The 24,815-nt window shown below is 44.2% G+C and overlaps 1 protein-coding gene across 4 annotated transcripts in view; it reads right to left on the bottom strand.

Annotated features, from left to right (window-relative positions):
• The window catches only part of TPD52 (tumor protein D52), a 38,625-nt gene extending 14,095 nt beyond the window's left edge, over positions 1 to 24,530 (bottom strand). The window contains exon 1 of one of the 4 annotated variants that reach the window (XM_060277738.1): positions 24,260 to 24,530. In XM_060277738.1, the coding sequence (XP_060133721.1) occupies positions 24,260 to 24,293 (34 nt within the window). In that variant the 5' untranslated portion in view covers positions 24,294 to 24,530. Of the gene's footprint in view, positions 1 to 5,489; positions 8,647 to 24,259 lie in introns of those variants that run through there. The other 3 variants (XM_060277737.1, XM_060277740.1, XM_060277741.1) reach the window with 3 other exon arrangements.
• Between the last annotated feature and the right edge of the window lie 285 nt (positions 24,531 to 24,815).

The following is a 24,815-nucleotide window of genomic DNA, read 5'->3' as shown; positions in this document are numbered from 1 at the left end:
TTTATTATCATAAATTAATAAAGATGCATGGATATTATTTGCTCCCCTTTGTGAATATTTTTTTACAGGCTAGCATTCTCTAGGGCCATGGCTTGCTGCCAGATAATAGCCAAAGGCACAAGTGCAGTTATCAGCTCCATATTTTCATTGCTTTATTTATTCAGATATCTGTGGCATTTATATACCTCCTAATTAACCATGTTCCCTGGGCAGTTTGCAAATTAGAAACAATAAAACACAGATGCAATTAACAACTAAATACAATCAATATGAAAGCAGCACCAGTACAAAAGTCTGCGTAAAACCACCATTAAACAATACAAGTTGCAGTACAGTACTAAGATTTGGAGACCATCATCCATGCTTTTGTAACTCCCACATTTGATTGCTGTTGATACATCACATGTGTGGCTTCCCTGGTATTTAGATGAGCATAAAATCATACAGTTGTAAAGCTGGAAGGAACCCCAAGGGTAATCTAGTCAAACCCCCTGCAATGCAAGAATCTCAGCTAAAGCATCAACAACAGATTCCTATCCAACCTCTTGAAGCCGAAGAAACGGGGCCTGACACACGCGCACACACACGCCAGCAGCTTCGGGGAAGGGGGAAGAAAGAAAAGGGGCTTCCCCTTTTTTACCTTGCGGAGGTAGCTAATTGGCATGGGCGGTGAAGGCAGTCTCCATGCCGCTGCCGCTTCCTTCCCGCTCTCGGCCGCTCAGCGGGAAGGGGCGGCGCCCAGAGGCGCCTGCAGCTTCTGATTGGCTGCAGGAGATTTCTGTGGCCAATCAGAAGCCGTGCTGGAATATTTTTTTTGTCTGCCACATATTTTTTTTGTCTGCTTTAATGTTTTTACTGCTATTTTAAATGTTAGAATTTAAATGTTGTGTTTCATGCTGTAACTCACCTTGGGTATATGCACCCTAAAGAGGTGGGCTTAGAAAGCAATTTTAAAAATAATCGACAAGCCACGCCCTTGGAGAATCCAGTTATACTAGGAACCCGCCTCCATTCAGAACAGTCGCTCCTACAATCCTAGTCCTGATTGAGGACTAGAATTCAAGCCTTCTCTGCCCCGCCTAACTGAAGGGCAATGATCGCCTTCTCCCACTAGGCGTCCCAGACTCGTCGCAGAGAAAGATCAGAGTTTATTCAAACAGTTAAAAATATTCCATTAGCCGCAGGGGCCGAGAACTGGGAGGGGTCTCCGGAGTAGTAGCTACTTGCTTTGCATTCTAGCTCAGCGCGCTGCCTGGAAACGGATTCTCGCCGAGAACAGAGAAGACCACCGTAATCGCGAGGAAAAAGGTCTGCGCCGGCTCTGGGCCCCGGGGGTTTGTTGGATCGTGCGCGCACGAGGTTGCTTGTGTGTAACCTGGAGCGGCAACAAAGGCAACCCTCGCGCTCTGGCCTTGAAGCCGGGAGCAAGGAAAGCGGGCTTGCTTTGCAAGGTTGTTTGGGCAGAATTGAATGTTCCTGGAGTTGAGCGAGGTGGAGGGGAGCAAATCTGGGCGCGCGAGGCCCGCAAAGCTAGTGAAAGCGCGAGGGATGGGAAAGTTCTCTTGCTCTTTGCGCAGCATCTGATTGGCTGCAGGAGATTTCTGTGGCCAATCAAAAGCCGTGCTGGAAGGGGCGGTGCCCAGAGGCGCCCGCAGCTTCTGATTGGCTGCAGGAGCCTCTGGGCGCCACCCCTTCCTTCCCGCTGAGCAGCGCTGGCCAGCCCGCCCGCCACCCAGTGCCGCCTGCAGGGTCGTCTCTGGGCCCGGGCTGGGGGAGGAGGACGACGCGGGAGGGATCCTCCTCTGAGGCCGCTGCTGCAGGAGATTGGTTGCAGGAGATTTCTGTGGCCAATCAGAAGCCGTGCTGGAAGGGGCGGCCCCCAGGGGCACCCGCAGCGTCTAATTGGCTGCAGGAATCTCCTGCAGCCAATTAGAAACTGCGGGCGCCGCCCCTTCCTTCCTGCTGAGCAGCGTCGGCCTCAGAGGAGGATCGCCTCCCGCGTCGTCCTCCTTCCCCAGCCCGGGCCCAGAGACGGCCCTGCAGGCGGCGGCGGGCGGGCTGTCCAGCGCCTCTTCCATTTCATCGCTCTGGGCCTGCGCGGGCCGCATGACAAGGTCTGGCGGGCCGCATTTGGCCCGCGGGCCTTGGGTTTGACAACCGTGCTGTAAGGAGTGTTTCAATGAATGGATGCAAGACAACAGACGATATTTGACAGTGAATACAGAGTTCAATAGGGACCCAGGTGGCGCTGTGGTTAAACCACTGAGCCTAGGGCTTGCTGACCAGAAGGTTGGCGGTTCGAATCCCTGTGACGGGGTGAGCTCCCGTTGCTTGGTCCCAGCTCCTGCCAACCTAGCAGTTCGAAAGCACCTCAAAGTGCAAGTAGATAAATAGGAACCGCTACAGCGGGAAGGTAAACGGCGTTTCCATGTGCTGCTCTGGTTTGCCAGAAGCGGCTTTGTCATGCTGGCCACATGACCTGGAAGCTATACGCCGGCTCCCTCGGCCAATAATGCGAGATGAGCGCGCAACCCCAGAGTCGGTCACGACTGGACCTAATGGTCAGGGGTCCCTTTACCTTTACCTTTGCAGAGTTCAATAGAGGCAGAAGCAAAAGCTATATTTACAACACTGAGCTGCTTTATCCAGGGTTTTGGTTTTTTAAGATCAGAACTAACTGCTACTCAGATTTCAGTGGCATGGCCTCATCCAGCCTCTTAAAACCTTCTATCCTTACCACTTCTGTGTGATCCAAGATTTCCCTATTGCACACCTTCCCTTTCACGTCATATTCATGCCCTCTTGGTATCTTCATCTTCTGCAGAACTGGGCGAGGGTTTTATAGATCATATGGACAATGCAGAAATGACAACCAAAGACGCTGGTTTACATGAATCTGATTCCTGAAGCTTGGAAATCTGAAACTTGCAAATCTGTGTGCCAAACAACTCAAATACTGTAGAGAGTATACAGTTCAACACTGGCCTGTTCTGGAAGTCCTAAGTTGTTCCCAATGCCCAGAATGCATCCCAGAGCACAACCAACACTCTTATGCAGCTGCACAGTAAGTTCAGTAATGGTGGGTAAGCTATTTTGCATTACCAGTCTTCTCAAGGAGGACATAACCGCCCCCAATATGGTGCCCTGGAACAGCCTGAAAATCAGAGGTTGATGCTAAAGACCGATGTAGTAAATAACACCAATACAATCTTGTTATTCCACATACCAAAGAGAATGTTCTTTTTCCAATAGCAAATGGAAGTATTTCCTGCAAAGTTCTCTTCAGATTACTATCAAGAGTCTTAAACAGAAGGCAGTAAACCAATTGAGAATTATTCTGTATTACAGGAACATAAAAATCATTTATGCAAAACCTATCCTCAAAGGATGGTAAATAGTGTTTTAAGTTTTCATGAGACAGCAAGCAACTGAATTAAAACATTCCGCCAAACGCCACTAGTTCTCTGCAATAAGTGCATTCTGGTTTAATTTTTTATACGAATAGATTATTCTAATTATATTTTTAGCTGTGCTGTGACTTTATTGGGGATATCCATCCAGGAATGTGCCATCTTGCATTCCCCAGAAGGATGGGCAAAAGGGTTTTTGGTTCTTGTGCCGCACAACTCTCCTGGCTGCCTCCCAGTCACACTGAAGGGAAGTTGTCTCAGGATGCACAGAATGACAGCAGAACACATCAGCAGAAGAGAGTCTGTGTGGTGCTGCAGTTGGAGCGTTAAGATTGGGATCTGGGAATACTAGGGTTCAAATCCCAAGCCAGCCATGAAGCTCAATGGGTAACCCTGGGCCAGTCACTTCCTTTCACAGAGAATGGAATGGGAAAAGGTTAGATTTGCTTCTCCTTCCACAATCAAGAGTATTGCTAGAAGTACTGTACTGGAAGGACACTGCTCATCAGTAAACAAGTTTATGTGGAATCCTACCCACTTAGCTAAACATGCATTGTTACTATTGCCATTTAGGATCCTACCAGGCCAAGAAGCATTTCAGATATATTCTTACATAGATCTCATTACCATAGAGGAAATTGCACAGAGGTCATTTCCATCAAGTGTACTCACGGTAGAAAGCACCAATATTCACAGCAAGAACCCGCTTTTCATAGGATGTGTATCGTAGTTATGGGGTACATAATAACCCATCAATCTGCAGGAAGATTGTTGTGCAGAGCGTGTCTAAGTGCAGATTCCAAATTCAGTTTTATCTAACTAAGTTGCAATCTTATTTAAATGCTGTAATAAGTTTTAAAAGTATGTCAAGGTCCAATTTTAAGAAAACTATTGTAGTGGCAAGTATCTAGCTTTACCAAATAACTTAGTAAGTTAGTTATGGCCTGGAAGCATGAAATAGTATTAAAAGTTTGGTGCCTTAGGCATCAAACCATCTCTACAGAACCAGAAATTCTAGTCTGTCAAAACCTAGCTTGTGATGTCTAAGGAAGTCTCTCACATTTGTAAATTCATTTCTCCCCACACAAACCCCTTTAATTTTTTGCAAAAAGATTTGCTGAAATCTGAGCGTTATTCATTCTTTTCTGAGCATAATAAAAGGTGGTAGGGTGAAAATATGCCAAACTATGTTCAAATTTGACAGAACTAATTTTATTCTAAGTTGTTTGGAATAGTTTCTAGCAGTTATGTTGAATATATATAATCACTTTGAAATTCCCAAAGGTTCCACTCACAAAATCTTCCCCAAACTAGTGCCCTCCCAGATGTTTTAGACAACAAGTGGCTGGGACTGATGGGAGTTGGATTCCAGCATCATCTGGAGGACATCAGGGTAAGGAAGGCTGTGCTATAGTTACCTAAATCAGTATTCTATGAACACTTGGGAAACACACACATTTTTTCCAAGATCAAGCACAAAGGAGAAGTTCAAGTGAGCTCTGGACCAAGAACCAGAAGAACATTTAACTGGTTGTGCATGTCTCTAAGAGCCAGTGTGGCATCGTAATGGTTAGAGTGTGTTGGACTATGACCTGGGAGACCAGGGTTCAAATTCTCACTCAGCCATGAAGCTCATTGGGTGACCCTGGACCAGAGAAACACAGAAAGCTTACAGCTTCTGCATAAGTCCTTGTTGTCAGATGCATGTGAAAGCTTGTTTTGGTACTGGATGCTAACACAACATTCCCCATTCTCTCAAATCATTCTCTATGGTTGATAGTGTTTAAGGCAGCTCTGAGGCAAAGTTCCACTAATATTTAATTACCTATTATTCAAATCAGGCTTTCAGTTGCTTCCATATTATTGAGTGCATCCCTATTTCTTCATCCATTAAATCTAACACGCTATGTTTGGTTCCCTTCTGGGAACAGTGTTATGATCATTTCCATTCCAGCAGAACAGTACAGAGCACATTACAACAAACATCTTAGGCTAGAGCTTTCAGAAAGCATACTGAGCTATGATCTGCTCTTATAGTATGGATTCTCTTAAGAAGGTTGTAGATATAAAAACAGTTACCAGAATCCTTCAACACAGGAGATCCAGGAGGGGAAAAAGCCATGCTGGGCGATAGGTAGAGATAATTTCGATTAACTCCAGTATCAAAATCAAAAGGAGATTTGTAATCCTCATATAAATCCATATCCAGCCAGTCCATCACAGAGATCTCAGCATGCATGGGGGCCATTCATGTTGCTCTTGCATCCAGTCTTCTCCTCTCCTTTTCTTTGCACAAGTCATTTGACTTGTTAAAATCCGAGGCACCAATTTAAAGATGCTAGGCACTCACACACTGTTTCCACTGGAAGCAATTGATATAATTGTGAGGTTTGGGATACCAACTTAAAAAGCAATGGCTCGGGTACTCCTTAACTTCAGTAGTTTATGCAGTTGATGGTTAAGGCTACAACTTTTCAGTATGCCAAAATCCACTCTACGTAACAAGGCATTTTCAGTAAACTGAATTGCCATGGGCTCTGGGAAGTCTCTGTCCTGTGCAGGATTACACCAGAGTTTTCAGTCTTTTTTTTTTTAAGCGTCAGCTGACTGCTGTTGCACCAGGATATTCTTAATCTTCTAGGGCACAAAAGGATTACCAGCCATAATCTATCCTATAAGCCATCTGTGTAGGACTTTATGCCTGATTAATGGAATAGATTTTTCTTCTCCAGTGTGTAGCTTGCCAGCCCTGTTTGTATTTGTATATATAGTAGACAGCTCTAGTCAAATTTCCTAGTGGGGAAAACAAATCTGTTGCTTGCACACAGCAGGTTTCTATGAGTGAAGTGCCTCCTTATCAGATTGGAACAATCCCTTTTCTTACTTCCAGCTTCATCACGTTGCTGCTGTGGATTCTACACTATCAATTGCAGAGATATGTCAGTCAACTGACTTCACCTCAGATGAAGGTCCTGGCATGTAATATAATCTTTGTCTAGCTCTGCTGAACTCGGAAGTGGTACGGGGTATGTGGCTCCCCATCGTTCAGGAAAGTGCAACAGCAAGCATAATAGGTTGCAAATGAAGAAACAAGATGCTAACTGTCATCCTTAGAAAGGATCCATTTAAGAAAATGGGGGAGAAAATGAGCAATGAATATAGGCACAGAATTGCAAGCAGACAGTGGATGCACTAACTAGATAACGAACTAAATTGACTGTGTAGGATACGGAAACAAGACACATTTTTCAGGGTTTGGTCCAAAACTTAAGTGATGGTGATTATTTTGGAGGGGAACATAGGAAGCTGCCTTATAACAAATCAAACCTTTGGTCCATCTAGGTCAATACTGTCGACACTGGCAGGTTGCAGCTCTCCCCAGTTTCAGGTAGAGTGTCTCTGTCAGTCCCACCTGAAGTTGCTGAGGATTAAATCTGGGACCTTCTGCATGCAAAGCTCTACAACTGCACTACAGGCCTCTTCCCCCACCCCCAAAATAAAGCCCTTGCACAAAAAGCTGGCTTATTTCTTTATATTTTATTTATTTGTTAGAGAGTTGTATATTGTCCTTCATCTGAAGGTCTTAGGACAGTTCACAGCGTAAGAATTATGCAAGAGCTCCTCTATACTTGAGCCACATTTCAACACAAACTCACCATTGAGTGGGCTGTGTTGTGTTGCTAGTGCTGTGTTGCAGACACATGGTTTTCAGAACTCAAATGCTTAAAGAAAATCACCATGCTTTATTTGTAAAATATTACTGTGCATGATTTAAAAAATTCTTTTATGGAACGTATTTCCATCTCACCCTTCATCGGCAATACTGGGGTGGTTCACAACAATACTACACATTTTCAAGTAAACCAACACATTAATATATAAGGTACATCACAATCCACAGAACCTACGGTACCTCCCAAGCTCAATATTAACCTGGAAATGCCTAGGTGGACAGATGCACCTTTAATAAGCACTGCAGGCCTATCAAAGTTTGTGCTCACCATGCATTTCAAACTGGAGACAATTCCATACACTGGGTGCCATAATGGAAAACTTCAAGCTTCTTTTTAGATGGATTACCACACTGATCCCCAATAGTTATGCAGGTCATTTAAAGCCCCCAAAAGCCTCTAAAGCAGTGAGCATACAGGAACTGGGAAGGATTGACAGTAGGTACAATTCCTCTGCAAATGCTGGTTCTCTTGTTCAACTACCACCCTCCCTTCAAGGCTGGCGTGGATATTTAAAGGCAATACAGAAGGCACTTCATGCTCAGCTCCACCTTCAGCATTCAACTGTGCTTTCCGTCTCCAAAGAGTTTGGAGCCAGTATACGTCTGTTGAGGAGGTGCAGAGAAGTTCTGGAGCACAACCCCGCATTGCACTTGTTCACAAGCCTGTACCTACTGTAGTTGAATCTTAACACAATTCCTTGTTAACTGTGGGCCAGAAGCTTTAATTTTATTACAGAGGTGTTGATGAGACAACAGAGTATATTGCTTGTGGCCAAGGCACTTGAGCCAATTATAATGGAATTAACCTGAATGCGCTGCAACGTAAATTGGCTTGTTCAGGCTCAGCCAAGCATTATCAAGTGTCTTCAACGCTGGTTGTAGTAATTGGATTGCAATTTTATCTGCTGAGGCACGGTTTCTTTTCCAATCATCCCTCAGGAGCAGTCCTGGGGAAACCAGCAAGCAGCCACCTAAATACACACAGACGCAAAAACATATTGCACTGCAGAGGCAGTCTGTCACAGCTATGTGGGGAAAATTCATACACCCCTTCCGAGGACATGGCTACAGCAGAATGCTACTAAAATGGATTAATTTGGGGGATGCAGCATAACACTTCTTCTTGAGTGGCATTGAAGCACACTGCCATGCTCCTTCTTTCTGAAGAGCCTGGTCTTCCTTCCACTAAGTTGCTAAACCATCGCTTGAATTAGCAACAGTCAATGGTTAATTGGGCTGCTGAAGGAGAGCAGGTACTCAGCTTGTGCCAGTGCGTCCATGTGGCAAGGTTGATCGTGAATCCTCTCACATGAAACAGTGCAGAGAGCTGGAAAAGCCTGTCTTAGAGGTCTTGCAGATAATTACAAAGAAGTCTGTGTGAGAGAGGTCCTAAGAGAGAAAGAAAGAGCGAGCACGATGCAACTCCAGGAAACTGCTCTAATCCCGGGAGTGACAGGCTGGCATTGTTACCATTCCATCAGAGGGTTGTTGTGCTCTTCTTCTTCTTCTTCTTCTTCTTCTTCTTCTTCTTCTTCTTCTTCTTCTTCTTCTTCTTCTTCTTCTTCTTCTTCTTCTTCTTCTTCTTCTTCTTCTTCTTGCTTTAGTACAGATTCACCTCCATATCAAAACAGGATAGGTTAGAACACTCCTTAATATAGCAAGTTACAACTTCCTGGTCCAACTTACCATGTTGGCTTTGGTGGTGGTGGTTGTGGTGGTGGTGGTGTTTAGTCATTTAGTTGTGTCCAACTCTTTGTGACCCCATGGACCAGAGCACGCCAGGCACTCCTGTCTTCCACTGCCTCCCGCAGTTTGGTCAAACTGCAAGAACACTGTCCAACCATCTCGTCCTCTGCTTCTCCTTGTGCCCTCAATCTTTCCCAACATCAGGGGGTAATACCCCCAATTTCCCACCATGTGTGTAGCTAAATGATGAATGAGAGCAACCCACAAGCATGGAAACATCTCAATGTAACCTACTACAGTGTAGCTTTCAGTATAATCCCTCAATGTTATTGTCATAACCTGGGAAGACCTGCAGAAAAACTAATGCAAAGGATGTCTGCAATCGCAAGTAGCAACATTTTCAGAGTTATATTCCAAACTAAAGAAAGCCTTCACTCCTGCTTTGGGGCATACTAGCAACAACCAAGTACCAAATACTATACAAGTTTCAGTATGGATCCCATTTTGGCGCTTGAGAAAGTCACATCATACACAACCCACTTCATCTTCAAAACCAAAGTCCATCTCAGTAAATCCAAGGCTTTGTCTGGATTAGTCTTTGGGCAATTTATATGCAGATAGAAACATCAAGGGTCCCGGGTAAGTCATCTGCAAAATTCCACCAGAGAGTTTTAAAAACAGATTGAAGTTTTTATTTTACGCTCAGTTGACACCTACATCCCTTCCGAAAGAATTGGGACTAGTAGTAAAAAGCAGAGCCCTGGTAAAGGTATTTCCTGGCAGAAAGCTAGACCCATTGGTCACAAAACTACTACCCCCCATGCCTAGATGCTAAATTTGAGAAATGCAGCAATTTTAAACAATGGCAGTTTACAGCTTCGGGAACAACAGCGACTTACTCATGACAACTCAGATGACAACTGCTTCCCATCAAAAGAGCCCTGAATCTTTCTGAAGCAACCCAATTCAGCTTAGGATTCAACTGTTTCTCAAGAGCAAGAAGGGGAGGGTGCTCATTTTACAACACTAGAAATGCAGGTTTGCATCGTCTTCCTCTAAGTGCTCAAAATGCTAGCTTTTCCTGATATTCTGCTGTTGCCAGACAATACCTAGGGGCTTGCTCAGATTATACTCTCCCCACTAGAACATACAGTACAAACATCTGAGAGAGCAGCGGAGGCACAGTGACTCCACACTCAGTGTAATGTGAGATCTTCCTTCTTCCAAAAGTCCTCTATGTCTTGTGGGGGGAGACAGGACGGACAAAAGGATAACTAGAATAAGTCAACATCCTGGATCAAGTCAAGGTGCATATGAACAGGAACAGCCAGTGATTGTGGAGGTTGTGCTACAGGAACTGTTAATGTGTTTAAAAGCAGATTCTTGCCTTTGAAGTGACTGCTATTTTTAAAAGCAGGTAGCATTATAAACTTGTTTTAGCTTATACATCACAAAGCTGGCCTCTGTGTCCATCTGGCAGCCACCCACAAAACTAGAAGCATCATTCTTACATAAACTGCATCTTATAGCTCTGACGTCTCTGTTCCAATTTGCTTTAGAGGCTGAAATGGAATAGAAAACAGGGAAGCTGGGACACACCATACTAATGGGGGGGAGTGTGTTCAGATAAATATATATATATTTAAGAGGATTTTATCTAGTAGAGGATTATCTTCTACAAAGGGCTATAAAGTTTGGTTCTGAAATGTCATTTTGGAGACTGTATTATTTGAGAAAAGGAATTGATGTTTTAACATTTTAAGTGTTTCAAGTCAATAAATAAAACTAGATTACGAATGACATGATCTTGGCATCCCATGCTTTCATTAAAGATTTGAAGGAACATTTCCTATTTTGTGCACTTAACTACAGCTCTAGGAATGGCACCAAAACCCATTTATTTCATTCTGAGGAACCTGCAAAAACCAGGAAGAGTCTGGTAACATCAGGCCCAGCCCAAAATAAAACATTATTACGGTATGGAACTGGACTAGGCCTTTAGAGTGAAGAAACAGCACAGAAGTTTTGAATATAGCAACTGAGGAATATATAAAGCTCCAGCTCTGTGACGGTCATCATCATTTGCAAGGACTCCTTTTTAGGAAACAGGGTATATTTTGACAACCAAGCCAAAAATATCAGTCACCCAAACCCCTTTCCACATTCCCAGTCTTATGCTGTACCTCTGTGCATAGAATCGTAGCCTTGAACACTAGGTCATGGCACAGCTGAAGCACTCCCAAACAATACAGCAAATAAACAATCACCTATACTTCCCTCTAAATTGCGGAATTGTACAACTGCCAGTGCTGCAAGCCAAAAAATGACTTATCTTTACATTATCGCCTTAATTGGGGCCCTTTGGGGCCCTGCTACAATCAGGGCAGTTCCAAGGATGTACAGAAGGCTGCAGCATATCCCACTATGGAGAATCCACCAAGACAAAGTGGGAAAACCTGCTTAGGGTACAACTACAACCAGCCTTTCAAGACCAGGAAAAAAGTCAACAGATCTAATATCAAAATAAATTTAATGTGTTTTCCAACACTGTTTTCAAATAGTGATAGAAGGTTGTGAGAAATGTTTCAGAGTTTTGAAGATTTTTCCTGTGCAACTTATGAATGCCTGCAGCAGTTTCAGTGATTTACTCTCAGCTGTCTATGTTTTATTTTTAATGTATCTATCCATTTGCAAATTTATAAACTTCAATGGATGTTTTTTGAAGTGGTGCGTAACAGAAATTTCAGAAAAGAGAATATGTACTTGGCAATTTAAAAGCACATTTTAAGAATGTCAAGTTACACAAATTCAGTATATATGGCTAAATATTTATTTATACAGTACTTAAGACAGCACAGTAATGTTTTTATAAGCCAGACAGAGAACCCTGGTTATGGAACGGTAAAGAAATATTGTAAAATACTGTAAATTTGGGGGCGATTATAAACCGGACCTCAATGCCCCGTTTCCTACTTTTCCACTTTTAGTCAGCTCAGTCTAAGCAAGCCAAATACAGAGTTAGCTACAAGCATACATCCAATTTGTATTTCTTAGTTTTGGAAAGAAGCGATCCTGGTTTGGGGTGGGGGTGGGGAGTATGCTGCCATTTTGTTGTCTATAAGCTTCTGCAAGACTCCAGTGTCCTAAATCTTTTGTGCCCATTGCATAACTGTTAAGATATTTCTTGAATACTGGAAGATGCCACTAAATACCAGTTACCCTTGGACTATATAATGTGATGCAGCAGTTCTAGCATGGGAAAGCACTAATAGATTCTGAACAATTGTGAGCAAGTTAACGCTCCTTTCACTTTGCTCCCCCTCCCAAATAAGACTAGAGTGACTGGATCCTGTTTTCACCCAGGGCATATGGTTTCGGTTTCCAAAAACGGAGTCTCTATACAACGAAATAGTGCTGTATAATGGTAGTTCTTCATATTGCCCTGTTATCTGAGGGGTGGAAGGTCAACATAAGGATGACTTAATATGTACAATCTCATTGGTAGCCAAAATCAGGGAGGAAATGCCCTATCAGGGTGCAGTTAAATGTGTGCATGCAGAACATGTAATTAGCCCATATGTCAATAATCAAAGAGAAATCTTCTACCATCTCCTAAACATGGCACGCTATGCAGATGCCACTTCCACCCACACTCTTGCACAGGTAAGTTAGGCGCAAATGTGCAAATATTTGTCCAACCGAACGTGAAAGCCAGTTCCACGGGGTGGGGCTATCAGACATTTTTTTAAAAAATTGCAAACAAGGGTTGCACAACCACACCTCGTAGCTTTCTTGGCTGATCTTTCATTTCAGAAGCTGAAAAGTATCCGCAAGTTGCCCAGACAGCTAGTTTTTCAGGAAGAAAGAATTGCAAGGTGGCTTATCTGCAGATATCACAAAAGTTCACCGTTTCCCCCTCAATAAAGCACACAGCTGCCAAGTTTCCATCTCACCTCTACCAGAGGAACTCAAGAACTACTCTTAAGAATCTAGTGCCTTTCTAAAATATGCAAGCTTTTAAAGCAATTTTACCCAGCAAATGACTCCCCATATTGACTTTTCTATTGTTTATTCAAGACCACATAAACCATCACCAATATATATTAAGATGCCTTTAGCAAACATCCATTTAGACAGAAATTGCACAAACGTAATTTTCTACAAACTGAACACACTTGAGTGTCTGCATTCTACACATTCTGCATTTTTATACAGAATACCATACAGCCATATAATTAAAGTAAGAGAGCTCCCCCTACTGACATTCTGTTGTGTCTGTATGTTTTTTTGGGGGGGAGGGGGTGTTTGGATGGATATTTACATGGAAAATTGCATACAATAAATTGTGCACCAAAACAAACATATATACAAAGCTACTCAGATTTATAAGACTTGTGTCTATTCAACCCTTGTTTTCCACACTAGTTTTGTTTGCTAGTTTACAAGGACATAGATATGGCAAAACAAAATTTAACTCAATGCAACGTTATCTATACAATATAAGCTTTTGGGGGGGGATCCTACTTCCCACAGTAGCCAACAGCTGCCTCCAGTCTGCAAATAATACAGTACTTGTGTTTTCTCTGCACAGAAATGAGAAATATGGAATAACATACATAGACAATAATTTTGCCGCAACAGGCAGTGAGACAACTTGAGTTTCTGGTGGGAGACAAACTGCAGCAGAATGGAAACACTTCTGCATGCAATGAATGCAATGCAGAATGGGAAGCAAGGCCTTCTGACAGCCCTAGTGACAGAAGAGAAACATAAAGGAGTGGCTCTTGCCCTGCTCCCAAAGCAAACAAATGGATCGCTTTGAGAAAATGTAGCCCTGGATTTCTTCGGAAGGCGGGGAGGCTACCTTCTGCGTTAGGTGAAATAATGCTCTTTAATGTTATTTTTCATTCTCTAGACTCGGTATGGCTTTTAACACCCCAAGTTCAATAAGACTGTCAATTACTACAATGTCAGAGTCCATTCAACTGTTGGTATTTTATTTATTTATTACATACACAGAGTGCCTTTTCCTCCAAGTAGCTCAAGGTTCTCCCCCTGCCCATTTTATACTTACAACCACCATGGGAGGGAGGTTAAGGCTGAGAGATAGTAACTGACCCAAGGTTAACCAGTGAGATCCATGGCCAAGTGTGGATTCTAACCCTGTCCATCTGAAAGTCATAATTCACTCTATGGTTGAACCACACTGGCTCTCCACTGCACCATGGAAATACAAATGTGTCACAACGCACTCATGCCACACGCACTCATGTTTCAGATAAAGCACTTCCACATGAACTATGTCATTTCTCGATCCAAGAGATACACTGTGACCCAGACCACTAGAATTAAATCCTTCTGACAGGAAAGCCTATGTCTTATAGATTACCCCATTTATATTTTGAAACGGAATGGATTTTAACATACAGAAAGGCTGTTGCATGAAATCGAGCAAGACAGTCATAAGATACTAATCACAACTACTAAAAGCTAGTTTTGTTTCGCCAGCTGTCATGAGTCTGAAGTTAGTAACTTCCTCTGAACTGTACTTTTACGAAGTGATTCATTTCAGAATACCGTATAAACAGTGTTAGAAACGCATAGCTATATAAGCTAGGCATGAAATGGCACCTGAAACCTAGGTTACAGTTGCCGTAATGGAATGTCTATTCACCAGGGGATTGGACTAAAAATGACCCTCAAGATCCCGTCCGACGCTACAATTCTGTGATTCTATGATCTCAACTACCTTGCTTGCTCTTACAACAATTCACTTGTTTCAGTAGGCAAGGAGGAAAAATGGAAAAGGTATTAACTATGGACCAAGGCACAGGTTTTTAAATTGTGGCCTGTGAATTCCATCGAGGTAGCCCGTGGAAAGGCGGCAACACAGTAAAATGTACCTATACTCAGCCCAGCACTTACTTTCCTTGATGTGATGGAGGACTAAGATGCCCAGTCCCTGATCCGTGGGGCAGCGCAGAAGCACAAGATGTGCATCTTTTGCTGAAAGGAGTCACCTGGCTCGATGGAGATGTCCACTGCCAACCTAGCACCCAGGAATCTCCACATAGTTGCAATTCAACCCATTTAGTTGAAACCTGGTTTTCACCTGCACTGAAGGGCAGGCATTAAGCAACAGGTGCCACAAGAGGAAGTTTACACATAGCATTATTGGTATTGGCTGGCTTTTGTCAAGAGTAGTGAAAGAGGCCACAAAGTCCTCAGGTTTTTGCAAAGACATTAGAGCTAGACATAAGAGGTTGATTTCTACGTCATTAAACACTGCTTTTAAAAAGTGTGCTTAAAGAAAGCTGTCACGAGAACAGTCTTGACAAACCCAAGATTGCATTAACTGTACCAGGTCAAAAGGCTGGTACCATGAAATTGGGAGCTGCAAATAGCATTGCATCACAGATATTAAGAGTTTATTCCCAACTGATCCATGAACTTGACCCCCTGATGCTAAATTAGCTTCCCTATGTACTTTAGATCACAAGGCACATTAGAATTACTTACTGTGCTTTTAAGGTGCTGTTCTAATAAAGTAAGCACTTTGTTTTATTATCTGACCAAATTGCAGGAGGCAGTGAAAGACAGGAGTGCCTGGTGTGCTCTGGTCCATGGAGTCACGAAGAGTCGGACACGACTAAACGACTAAACAACAACTCCACCTTTTCCTCCAAGGAGTTGAAGGCAGTGTACATGGTTGTCTTCCTCCCTACTTTATATTCACAACAACCCTGTGAGAGTTGGGCTGAGAGACAGTGACTGGCCCAAGGTCACCCGGTGAGCTTCTTTACTGAGTGGAGATTGGGGCCCTGGTCTCCCAAGTCATAATCCAACACCGACTATGACTCCACACTGGTGCTTGTGCATCCAGAACAGTATGGCAGCTTTGTATTTTAGCTCGTGGTTAACAACTCACCTGGCCACCATAGCGCACAGAATTCTATGCTGACCAGTGTGTGGACTGGTAGTGTCAATCTGCTTAATAGAAGGCTCTCTTTTGGGATACTTGCCTGCAAATAGGTGTTTCTATGCTGGCTGTGGAGAAGGGAGCTTCCCCTCCTCTGCGGTCAGTTAAATTAAAATCACAAAACTGCGTATCAATAGCTCTTGTGGGCTTGTTTTAAAAGGCTGCAATACAGTACAGCACTCTTTCCTCACTAGGATGCAACCTTGGGCCATGTAAGACAAACTAAGCCCAGGGCCAGCCCATTTCGTATTTTAGAGCTGCTCAGGCACCGCAAGTCTTGTTTGCTATCTCTACAAGTGCTTTCAGACATCCTCCCCTCTTCAGAGGGATTCTGCTCAATTTTGCTAAATCATTTGTCAAAACAGTTGAGAATGTAAAGATACATGAGCCCTAGAAAGCAGCTACTGTCTAGTCAGATTGTATTCTGAAATGAACACTGTCTCAGCAGTAGAGGAAAACAACGAGTTTCAATAGTTTGGTTTCTCCCTTGAAAACGTGGGTAGTTGCTCAAACTTTATAGTTCGATGAAACTCCAGTGGCCTCAAACAGAAACAAAAATCTCCATTCCTAGGAATGGGAGAATAATTTGTTCATTCCCTGTTGGTAGGTTGCCTTTTCCTATCAGTGTGCAGATTCAGGCAATTCATAATGAAGGTCTATTGACAGTGCCCCCTCAAAAAAACCTTTCGTACAACCATTACAAAAAATTAGCACATGGCCCTTTGAACAGGCTTGGAATCCTGAACTAGGAATTCTGGGTCAAAACTCTAGGAAGCTCATAGCTTGCACTGAGAATTTGTAGGGAGACTTTGGTCCAACAATCCGATGCACTGATCTGCATCTACACATTTTCCTTACTCTTCTTTGTTCCTTGTTGCTGCTGATTTTCATGGACTGCTGTCTCTTGTGCAGGGTATTGTAGACCTCAAATGATGGTGCATAATTAAGGGGAAATGCAATACCAGTGCAAGTGGGTGTTGATGTGCAAGAGGATAGCAAGTCCTAATGATGCAGAGAAAATGGCAAGTTTTAGACCAGGCTGTTGCACAAGCCAACATAAGATGACTTGCTCAATGCATATTGGCAAAGTTAGGGAACGTATTTCCAAACCATTAAAAGTGTCAAACGGAGTCTAAACACTCATTTGTCCTGCATAAAGTTTATCTTATCTTCCACTATGCCAAAAAATACTGAAGAGGCTTTGCTAACAGGCAAGCCTCCCCTAGTACTGGTCTTCCCACTTCAAACATATTTTTGGAACGTTGTCTGAAGGTACTACGGTATAATAAACCTTAGGAAAGAGAACTGGCAATGTTATGAAACGTTTAACACTTCATTCTAACTGAAGCTGAGTCAGCACATTCGCCAAGAGTACAATAAAATTGTCACTTTTGCATAATTTTCATCAGCAGAGGGGATACACCAGGAATGACCATGTCCACCCACAGAGTCATTACTTATGCATGCTGAATAGGTCCGGAATGTCTCTAAAGCATGGCAGAAATTACGCTGAATATTGGCCATACCAGCTAAAGTTGATGGGAGTTGAAGCCCAACACATATTGGAAGGTCACAGATTAGTCATCCCTGAATTGTAGAGTTAAAAGGGACCCCAAGGGTCATCTAGTCCAACCCCCTGCAATGCAGGAGTCTCAGCTTAAGCAGCCTTGACAGGTGGCCATCCAAATGGCAATAATATTGTACATTATACTCTTAATTCTAGACATGACAATATGAATAGAATCAAGCATGTTCTAGAGCTTAACTACACATTGATCCAGATTGGACCCACAGCATATGGAGAGAGATGTTCAAACATTCCACTCCTACTGTGGCCCTGAATAAGTCTCTCCCCAGTGTCACAAATAGCAGTAGCTTTAAAAAAACACACCCACACATCCCTCCCACTGGTATTTCTGGGAGCTTTTTATGCATCACCAACTACAAAAAAGTAAAATGTTTGCTAAAAGAGGGAAAGGAGTTTGCAGAAGATTCATGAGTAAGCTTAGTAGTGATGGGATAAGACAGGCATCCCCAAACTTTGGCCCTCCAGATGTTTTGGACTACAATTCCCATCTTCCCCGACCACTGGTCCTGTTAGCTAGGGATCATGGGAGTTGTAGGCCAAAACATCTGGAGGGCCGCAGGTTTGACATGCCTGGGATAAGAGGACAGGTCCTCGTATGGGTGTGTAAAGAGCAGAAAACGGAGAATCAAAACAAAAGGACAATTCTCACAACAATTTATTATTTATATGCCACCCATCTGACTGTGTAGGGATGTAAGAGGTGAGGTGCTCAATGGTTCAGTGAATCTGAGCTTTTAAAACTTGTCCATAAGGTATCTAGAGCTAGAGGTGATCAGTGAAGTGGACAAGTTTCCTAATGCCAAATTGTTCAGGGTGGTTAAAACAAAGGATTGCACGAAGCTCCAAAAGACTCTCTCCAAACGAGGCTCTGACATTAAAATGGCAAACATGACCCAATGTCAGCAAGTGTCAACACAATGGGATGAAAACTCCTAACTTTATATTTATGAGGTTTGAACTGCTAGTATCCGAAACAGTTCTTGGGAGTCATGGCAAACTAGCCTGCAGCAGCTGTGAAAAAGGTAAATTCCAGGTCAGGGATCACCAGAAAAGGGATTGAAAATAAAACTGCCAATATCATAATGAATGTCATTTTAGAAATACATGGTACCTCAGAAAGGTTATTGCAGAGCTGGAAAAAGTTCCAAAAATGCAAGCCAAGTATTTATGGAGCTAGAACCTCCCTATGATGAAAGACTACAACATTTCAGGCATTTTAGTGTAGAGAGAAAAGGAAGTAAGAGGGAACTGACATACTATTGGAGGGGGAGGGGTTGTAAATAAAGCACACTTAGTATGGTATAGTTATTATATTCAAAGAAATTAAAATAATATTTAGTTAGACATTTTAATTGGAAATACTTGTAGATATTTTAAGATACAATTCAACAACTTGTTGTTTCCCTTGCATTGTTTATACTGTATTTTAAGAGGAGTTGAGAGCTGTTTACATACTAATTTTAGCATTCCTCAAGAACCAGGGCACATAAATATATGTGCTTCCTAGTGCTAGTTATCTGAAGTAAAATTACTTATAACTTTGACTTCATTTGTTTATTTCACTTCTAAACCACCTTTAATTTGAAAGAATCCCGCGGCATTTAAACAATTTTAGATTCAACAAAATACCAGCCACACATTGTACTAACTAGCTTATCACAAAATGCATTTCTTAAAAATGAAATATTTTTCACAAAAATATATGGTAGTGGAAAATTCCTAGAAGTGTAAACTTTCCCACTGCTATATTCTTCCATGGAAACTTTTCTGCCATACATGACGGGTCAACACTTGTGCCTTCTAAATGCAATCTTCCCAATAACTTGAACATGGCCATTTTGCAAGTTATTTTCCTTGCTGTCAGTTCTGTCTGAATCCCAGTCACAGACAGAAGACTGTACATACTTGATTCAGCTGCTCTGCAGAAGTCAGCAGAAATAGCTCAGCTGGCATGAACTCTTCAGAAACGCTGAAACGGCATCAAAAGGATGAGGGAGCATTGCTGATATCCACGGATTGGATCGACACTTGATCACCTACCCTTGATAGCAGAACTGGCAGAAACAGCAATACAAATTGAAGATAAGCAGCTGAAGCACTTTAGACCTGACCATTAGAACTGTTAGTAGCCACATTTCCATGTTATGAAAAATAAAGAGTTCCTAGTAAAAATGAAGCATAATATTGGCAACTCAGATGTGACTGAACGCATGAGGGCCAAACAAGATATGATGTAAGAGATACACAAATAGGATTTTCTCTCTCTGTGTGCGTGCGTTTTAAAGCACTAACAGTAGCCCAGAAGAATTCTTGGCACTGGGGAAGGGAGTTAAACTCTTTCTTCCTCCATACCATTTCCCCCAATTAAATGTGGTCCCTTAGAGCTATTTGCCCATAGGGTGAAAGGTCATCTGTAGGAGAACAGTCTACTTTGCTTACTGAGCACATAGCTTGTGGGGGAAAGGAGCTCAATTTTCACCTGGAAAATGGTAAATATCATCTGGCAGTCATTCCCCAGTGCCATGGCCACTATCTAAATTCTCCCCTGCGCCTCCCCACTGTTACTGACCTTTTAGTAAAAGAACGGGAAACTCTAAATGTGGAACTGTTTTTTGACAACAGTTTACTTCCATGTATTGTTAGATCAGCCACTTTTGAAATTATGCGAATACAGTAGTGGTCATTTCATATGACAAAAGAAATACAGAGCAATCCTAAGCATGTTTACTTTAAGTACACAGGACTATAGTACACTGGCAAGATTTTACGTTTCCTACACTAAAATTGCTCAGCCTTATAGCGCAAGGTATTTTTTCCAGGACAAGCAAATGGCACTGTGCTTGGACAACCAAATAATCTAGTGACACAGGGCCACGTCATACATAGCTGTTATCTCTATACAACGTGTGAAAAAGACAACCTTCCTAGGGTTGTCTATGTGCACTGTGCCTAGTCATGCGCCACAGCTAAAAGAGGCAATGTAGAAAGCTTATGAGCTACATCTGACACTTTAGGCTAGGGCAGGGAATCAGATCCGGCCAGCAGGCCAGATAATTATTTTCCCCAGCCCTCACAAGCCAAGCTTTATAAGAAAACAGAGGTAACCCACCTGTCAATTGCCTGATAGCACAAGGAGCCTTGGCAAAAGGATTTGCAAGGGGCCTAGTAAAACCCAAGAATCAGCTGATCAGTGGTGACTGCAAACTCTATTTCAGCAAGGCCAGATTTTTATTTCCTTTACATCTGACATCATAAATTCGAGGTCCATTGTATTGGCAGGTGGCTTGCCCAAAATGGTCTGGCAGGACAAATGGGGAGGCCTGCTTCATGCAGACTGTAATGTAGGAGTAGGCAACCTAAGGCCATAAGCGGCCCATGGGGGTTGTTTAACTGGCCCACGAGCCGCCCCCAACCACCCACTCAGCGAGTCCCCACGCACTGCGCTAAACTGGCGCAGTGCAACACAGGGATTCATTTTCGCAGCGCTGGAAATCGCGTCTGCACAGACGCCGGAAATCGTGGGTGTGCGCACTCACACACAGGCGCAATCCGGCACGTGGAGGGCTCTCCACTGGAGTGAACTGGTCCAGGCGAGGTAAACTTTGCCAACCCCTGTTATAATGTATTGACTTATTTTATTTTTTAAGGTTAGGGACCAGTTTTCAGGAGTTCATTGTAATGGCTGAGAAAACAATGGAAGAGACAGGTAGGCAATTTCTCATCTCACTGGTTTTGCAAGTTTAGCTTTCCAGCTCTAAGGCCTACTAAATTTTAAACACGTAGCAACATTAGTGATTATCACGAGGGACTGTAAATGAACAAAATTTATAGTTCCATTTGAAAAAAAAATCATTCTGGGAATTTTCTATACCACCCAAAATAACTTTCAACAGCTGTCATTTTGGACCTATAATAACCTCATAATCTTCATCTGGGGTGTTGTAACTGCTCTAGCAGCTACACAGGCCATGCACCCTCCTAGTTCATGCTAATGTGGATTGAGCATAAACAACCCACTCAGCTGCACCAGTCCATCTTATTAGATGCTTTTAATGTGACCCTTGGTGTTCAACTGCTCAACTTTGCTGACTAAATATCTTTCACATATAGGCTACAAAACTAAAATCTCAGCAAGCCCCATTAAAATACCAAGTATCACAATCCTGCTCCTTAGAAATGGGCACTTTGCCACCAACTTCATTAGGAGGTCTGCACCCTGATCCATTTTAATGCATTATTCATTTCTACCCATCTTCCTATAAAAATAAAGCAGCTTACATTTGAAAAAAAATGAAATAAAAAGAAAAGAAACACAAATGTAACAGGCAATCTAAAAGGAAATTGCAAGTGTTATATATAAAGTTATATAAAGCATGAAAGAGGCCTGTAAGACCTAGAACTAGAGTTGTTATGCAGTCTCACTGCAGGATACTATTTGAGTGATCTTGGTGGTTAGCCATTATTTGGTTTCCTGTGCCAAGGACCTGAGTAGGACACACGGCCCATGCTGAGCTTTGAAGACACTCTGAAGTACAGTGGTGCCTCGCTTAACGAATGCCCTGCTTAACGAAATTTTCACTTAACGAAAGGTTTTTTCTAGCGGAGGTTGTCTCGCTAGACGAATTCGTTTTCGTCTAGCGAATCGCGGTTTCCCATAGGAATGCATTGAAATTCAATTAATGCGTTCCTATGGGCAAAAAAAATTCCCAAAAAAATTCAATGCATTCCTATGGGATTCGCTAGACGAATTTTTTCGTTATAAGAAAAGACCTGTGGAACGAATTAAACTCGTCTAACGAGGCACTACTGTAGTGGTAATTTCTTGCTCTCTGGGGCTCTCTAATGCCTGCCATAAAGTGACGGACTACTACTTTCTTCCAGAAGAAAGTACCTGAAACAAACCAGGAAACTTTGTCTCTCCTGCACAAACACAAAATGAGGCCCTACCCGCCTCTCTGCAATACAGGAAGAAATCAGCGATCCCTTGCTTTATCCTAGGCAAGCCAAGTCACCAGAAGATATGTGGCTGCTGTTGGCCACACATAGGCATTTGACACCTGCTGTGCTCGGAGTATTTTGTGTGCTTCAGCATAGCCCACAGACACCTGCTCAAGTCAGCTGAAGCAAGTGGAAAACTTCAAAAAGGCTTTTGCAGGCATTTGTCTCTTCCTCAGTCACACACCCTAGGCTACCAATGTTACAGCAGATCCAAGGAGCTCAGCCTTGGGTGTCTGAAAAGCAGGCAGACCACAAGCGAACCAAAAGACAAATGGAAACTCAGGGTGGGTGTTGCATTGCTTTCTGTTCTCAAACAGCAATAAATGTAAAAGTGCAATAAATGTAACGCCCGAACATGAATAAAGGGACACACTCTAAAATATCTCTCTGCTTTTCTTCTTTACCACATACACACAAGACAAATTTAAAGGCTTCAGTACCCTAATCTGGGTGCAGAACAGAAAGGGTGTGTTGGGGGCTTGCAAATGACTAAGCAGACAAATGGCAGGTAGGAGAGGCAAGGAATCTAGTGTCTCCTCTTAAACATTTTGCTTTGTCGCCACACCATTTGCCTCAGACCCTTTCAAACCACCCAACTCAAGCCTAGAAAGGAGACCCCCTTTCAGCCCACACAGGGTTAGGTACAAGTCTTCCAAGTTGCCATTTCAGTATCTAGCAGCCTCCTGGAAGGAACGTACCTCTGTTCCTAGATCAGTGGCAGTGGGCTTGTGGCCCTCCAGTTGAGGCTACACTATGCCCGACCAATTGGACATGCTGGTTGGGGCTGATGGGATCTCATAGAAGCATAAGAATTAGAAGTGACCCTAAGGACCATCTACTCCAACCCCTTGCAATGCAATAATATGCAGCTGTCGCTTATGGGGATCGAACCTGCAACCTTGGGTGTTATCAGCTCCATGCTCTAACGAAGCTGTCCAGATAGGCAGGCCAACAACATCTGGCGTGCCCCACAACTCCCATCAGCCCCAGCCAACAAGACCAACATCAAGGGGTGCTAGAGTGGTGGTGACCCAACAACATATGGAAAGCCACAGGTCGTCGTCGTCGTCCCCACTTCTGGCCTCTCTCTTCCTGCGCCCTTCAGACGCGCTTCTATAGCCAAGAGCCACACTGACGACGACGACGCCTCCAGCCACTCCAGAGATCCTAGCCCATCTTGCACCAACAGGAAGACTCTGCTAGACAGCTGCATTCACGGGGCCATAGAAATCTCCAAGCCAGTTCCCGCCTCCGGATGCAACAAGCAGGAGGAGGGGGAAGAAGCAGCAGCCTCCGAAGGAAGCGTGCCAGATAAGCACGGGGTGGCCGCACAACAGAAGCAGAGTCCTTCGGACCCCCCCGCCCCCCCCGGCGGAAAGGTCCAGAGGGGCTGCATGGCGCGGAGAGATGCCGCCTTCTTCGCTCCTCTTTTCCACGAGAGACCCTCCTCGGGCTCGTGCTGCAAGGCAGGAGAGCGAAGGGCGGAGCCGACCCGCGGGGAGAGAGGCCTCCAGCGGAGCTAAGAGGGGGGCGGGTTGGCGGGGGAACCCCAACCCGACCGACACACCCACCCCGCAAACAACGGGCACTTTTACACCCCCTTTCTTTTTTGCACCCACAGCGAGGGCCAAGAGCAGTTGCTCGTCTCTCTCCCACGCCCACCCGGAGTTAGGCGCCGCGCCTCCCGAACGGAGAAGGGGAGCCCGCGCGCGAAAAGCGCAAAAACTGCTAGCAAGGCGGGGGGGGGGCAGCTGAACAGGAAGGGGGCGGGCGGAAAGAAAGCCGGCCGGAGCGAGGCCCGAACAATGCCCGCCCCCGCCCCCCGCGAGGGAGGAAGCGCCCCCTTGCTTTCCCGCTTCCCTTACCTTGCTCGCTGTTGGGGTCCATTTCGGCAGCCATCGCCCTCAGGACGCTCTCTCGCGCGGGCGCTTTTTCCTCTTCGGGGCGTGCCAAGAGGGAGCAAGCGGGGAGGAGGAGGAGGGGAAACGCCGAGGGGACGCGCAGCAGCAGCAGCAGAGCAGCCGGCTCCTCGTCGCCGCCCGCCCCGTCCGACCTCCTCCACCCTTGCAGGCGCCTAGCTCCTCGCTCCGCCGCACTCGGCGCACCCGCCCGCGCCTCATATAGGGCGTGTTCCTGTTGGCGTCCACGTCAGCCAGGCAGGCAGTCGGAGCCACCTGACCAGCGGCTCTCGCCCCGCCTGGCCCGCGCGGCGGAAAGGTGCGCGGCAGGTGTGTGGGAGGTGCGGGCGGGGGCTGGCTGCGTTTCCTTTCAGGGGGTGTCTCCTCCTTAAGGGGTGTGCAAGAGTGACGGTGCGGGGCTGTGTGTGTGTGTGTGTGTGAAAGAACACACACGTGTGTATGTGTATGGAAAGACATACTCCTGTGCCAAGTGGAGTTTGTCCCTATTAACGGGGTTCAGCCC

This window comes from Zootoca vivipara, chromosome 8 (genome assembly GCF_963506605.1).
Source record: "Zootoca vivipara chromosome 8, rZooViv1.1, whole genome shotgun sequence".
In the NCBI taxonomy this organism is placed as follows: Eukaryota; Metazoa; Chordata; class Lepidosauria; order Squamata; family Lacertidae; genus Zootoca; species Zootoca vivipara.
Note: the sequence above shows the minus strand (reverse complement) of the source record. Positions and strands in the feature narration are given on the sequence as shown.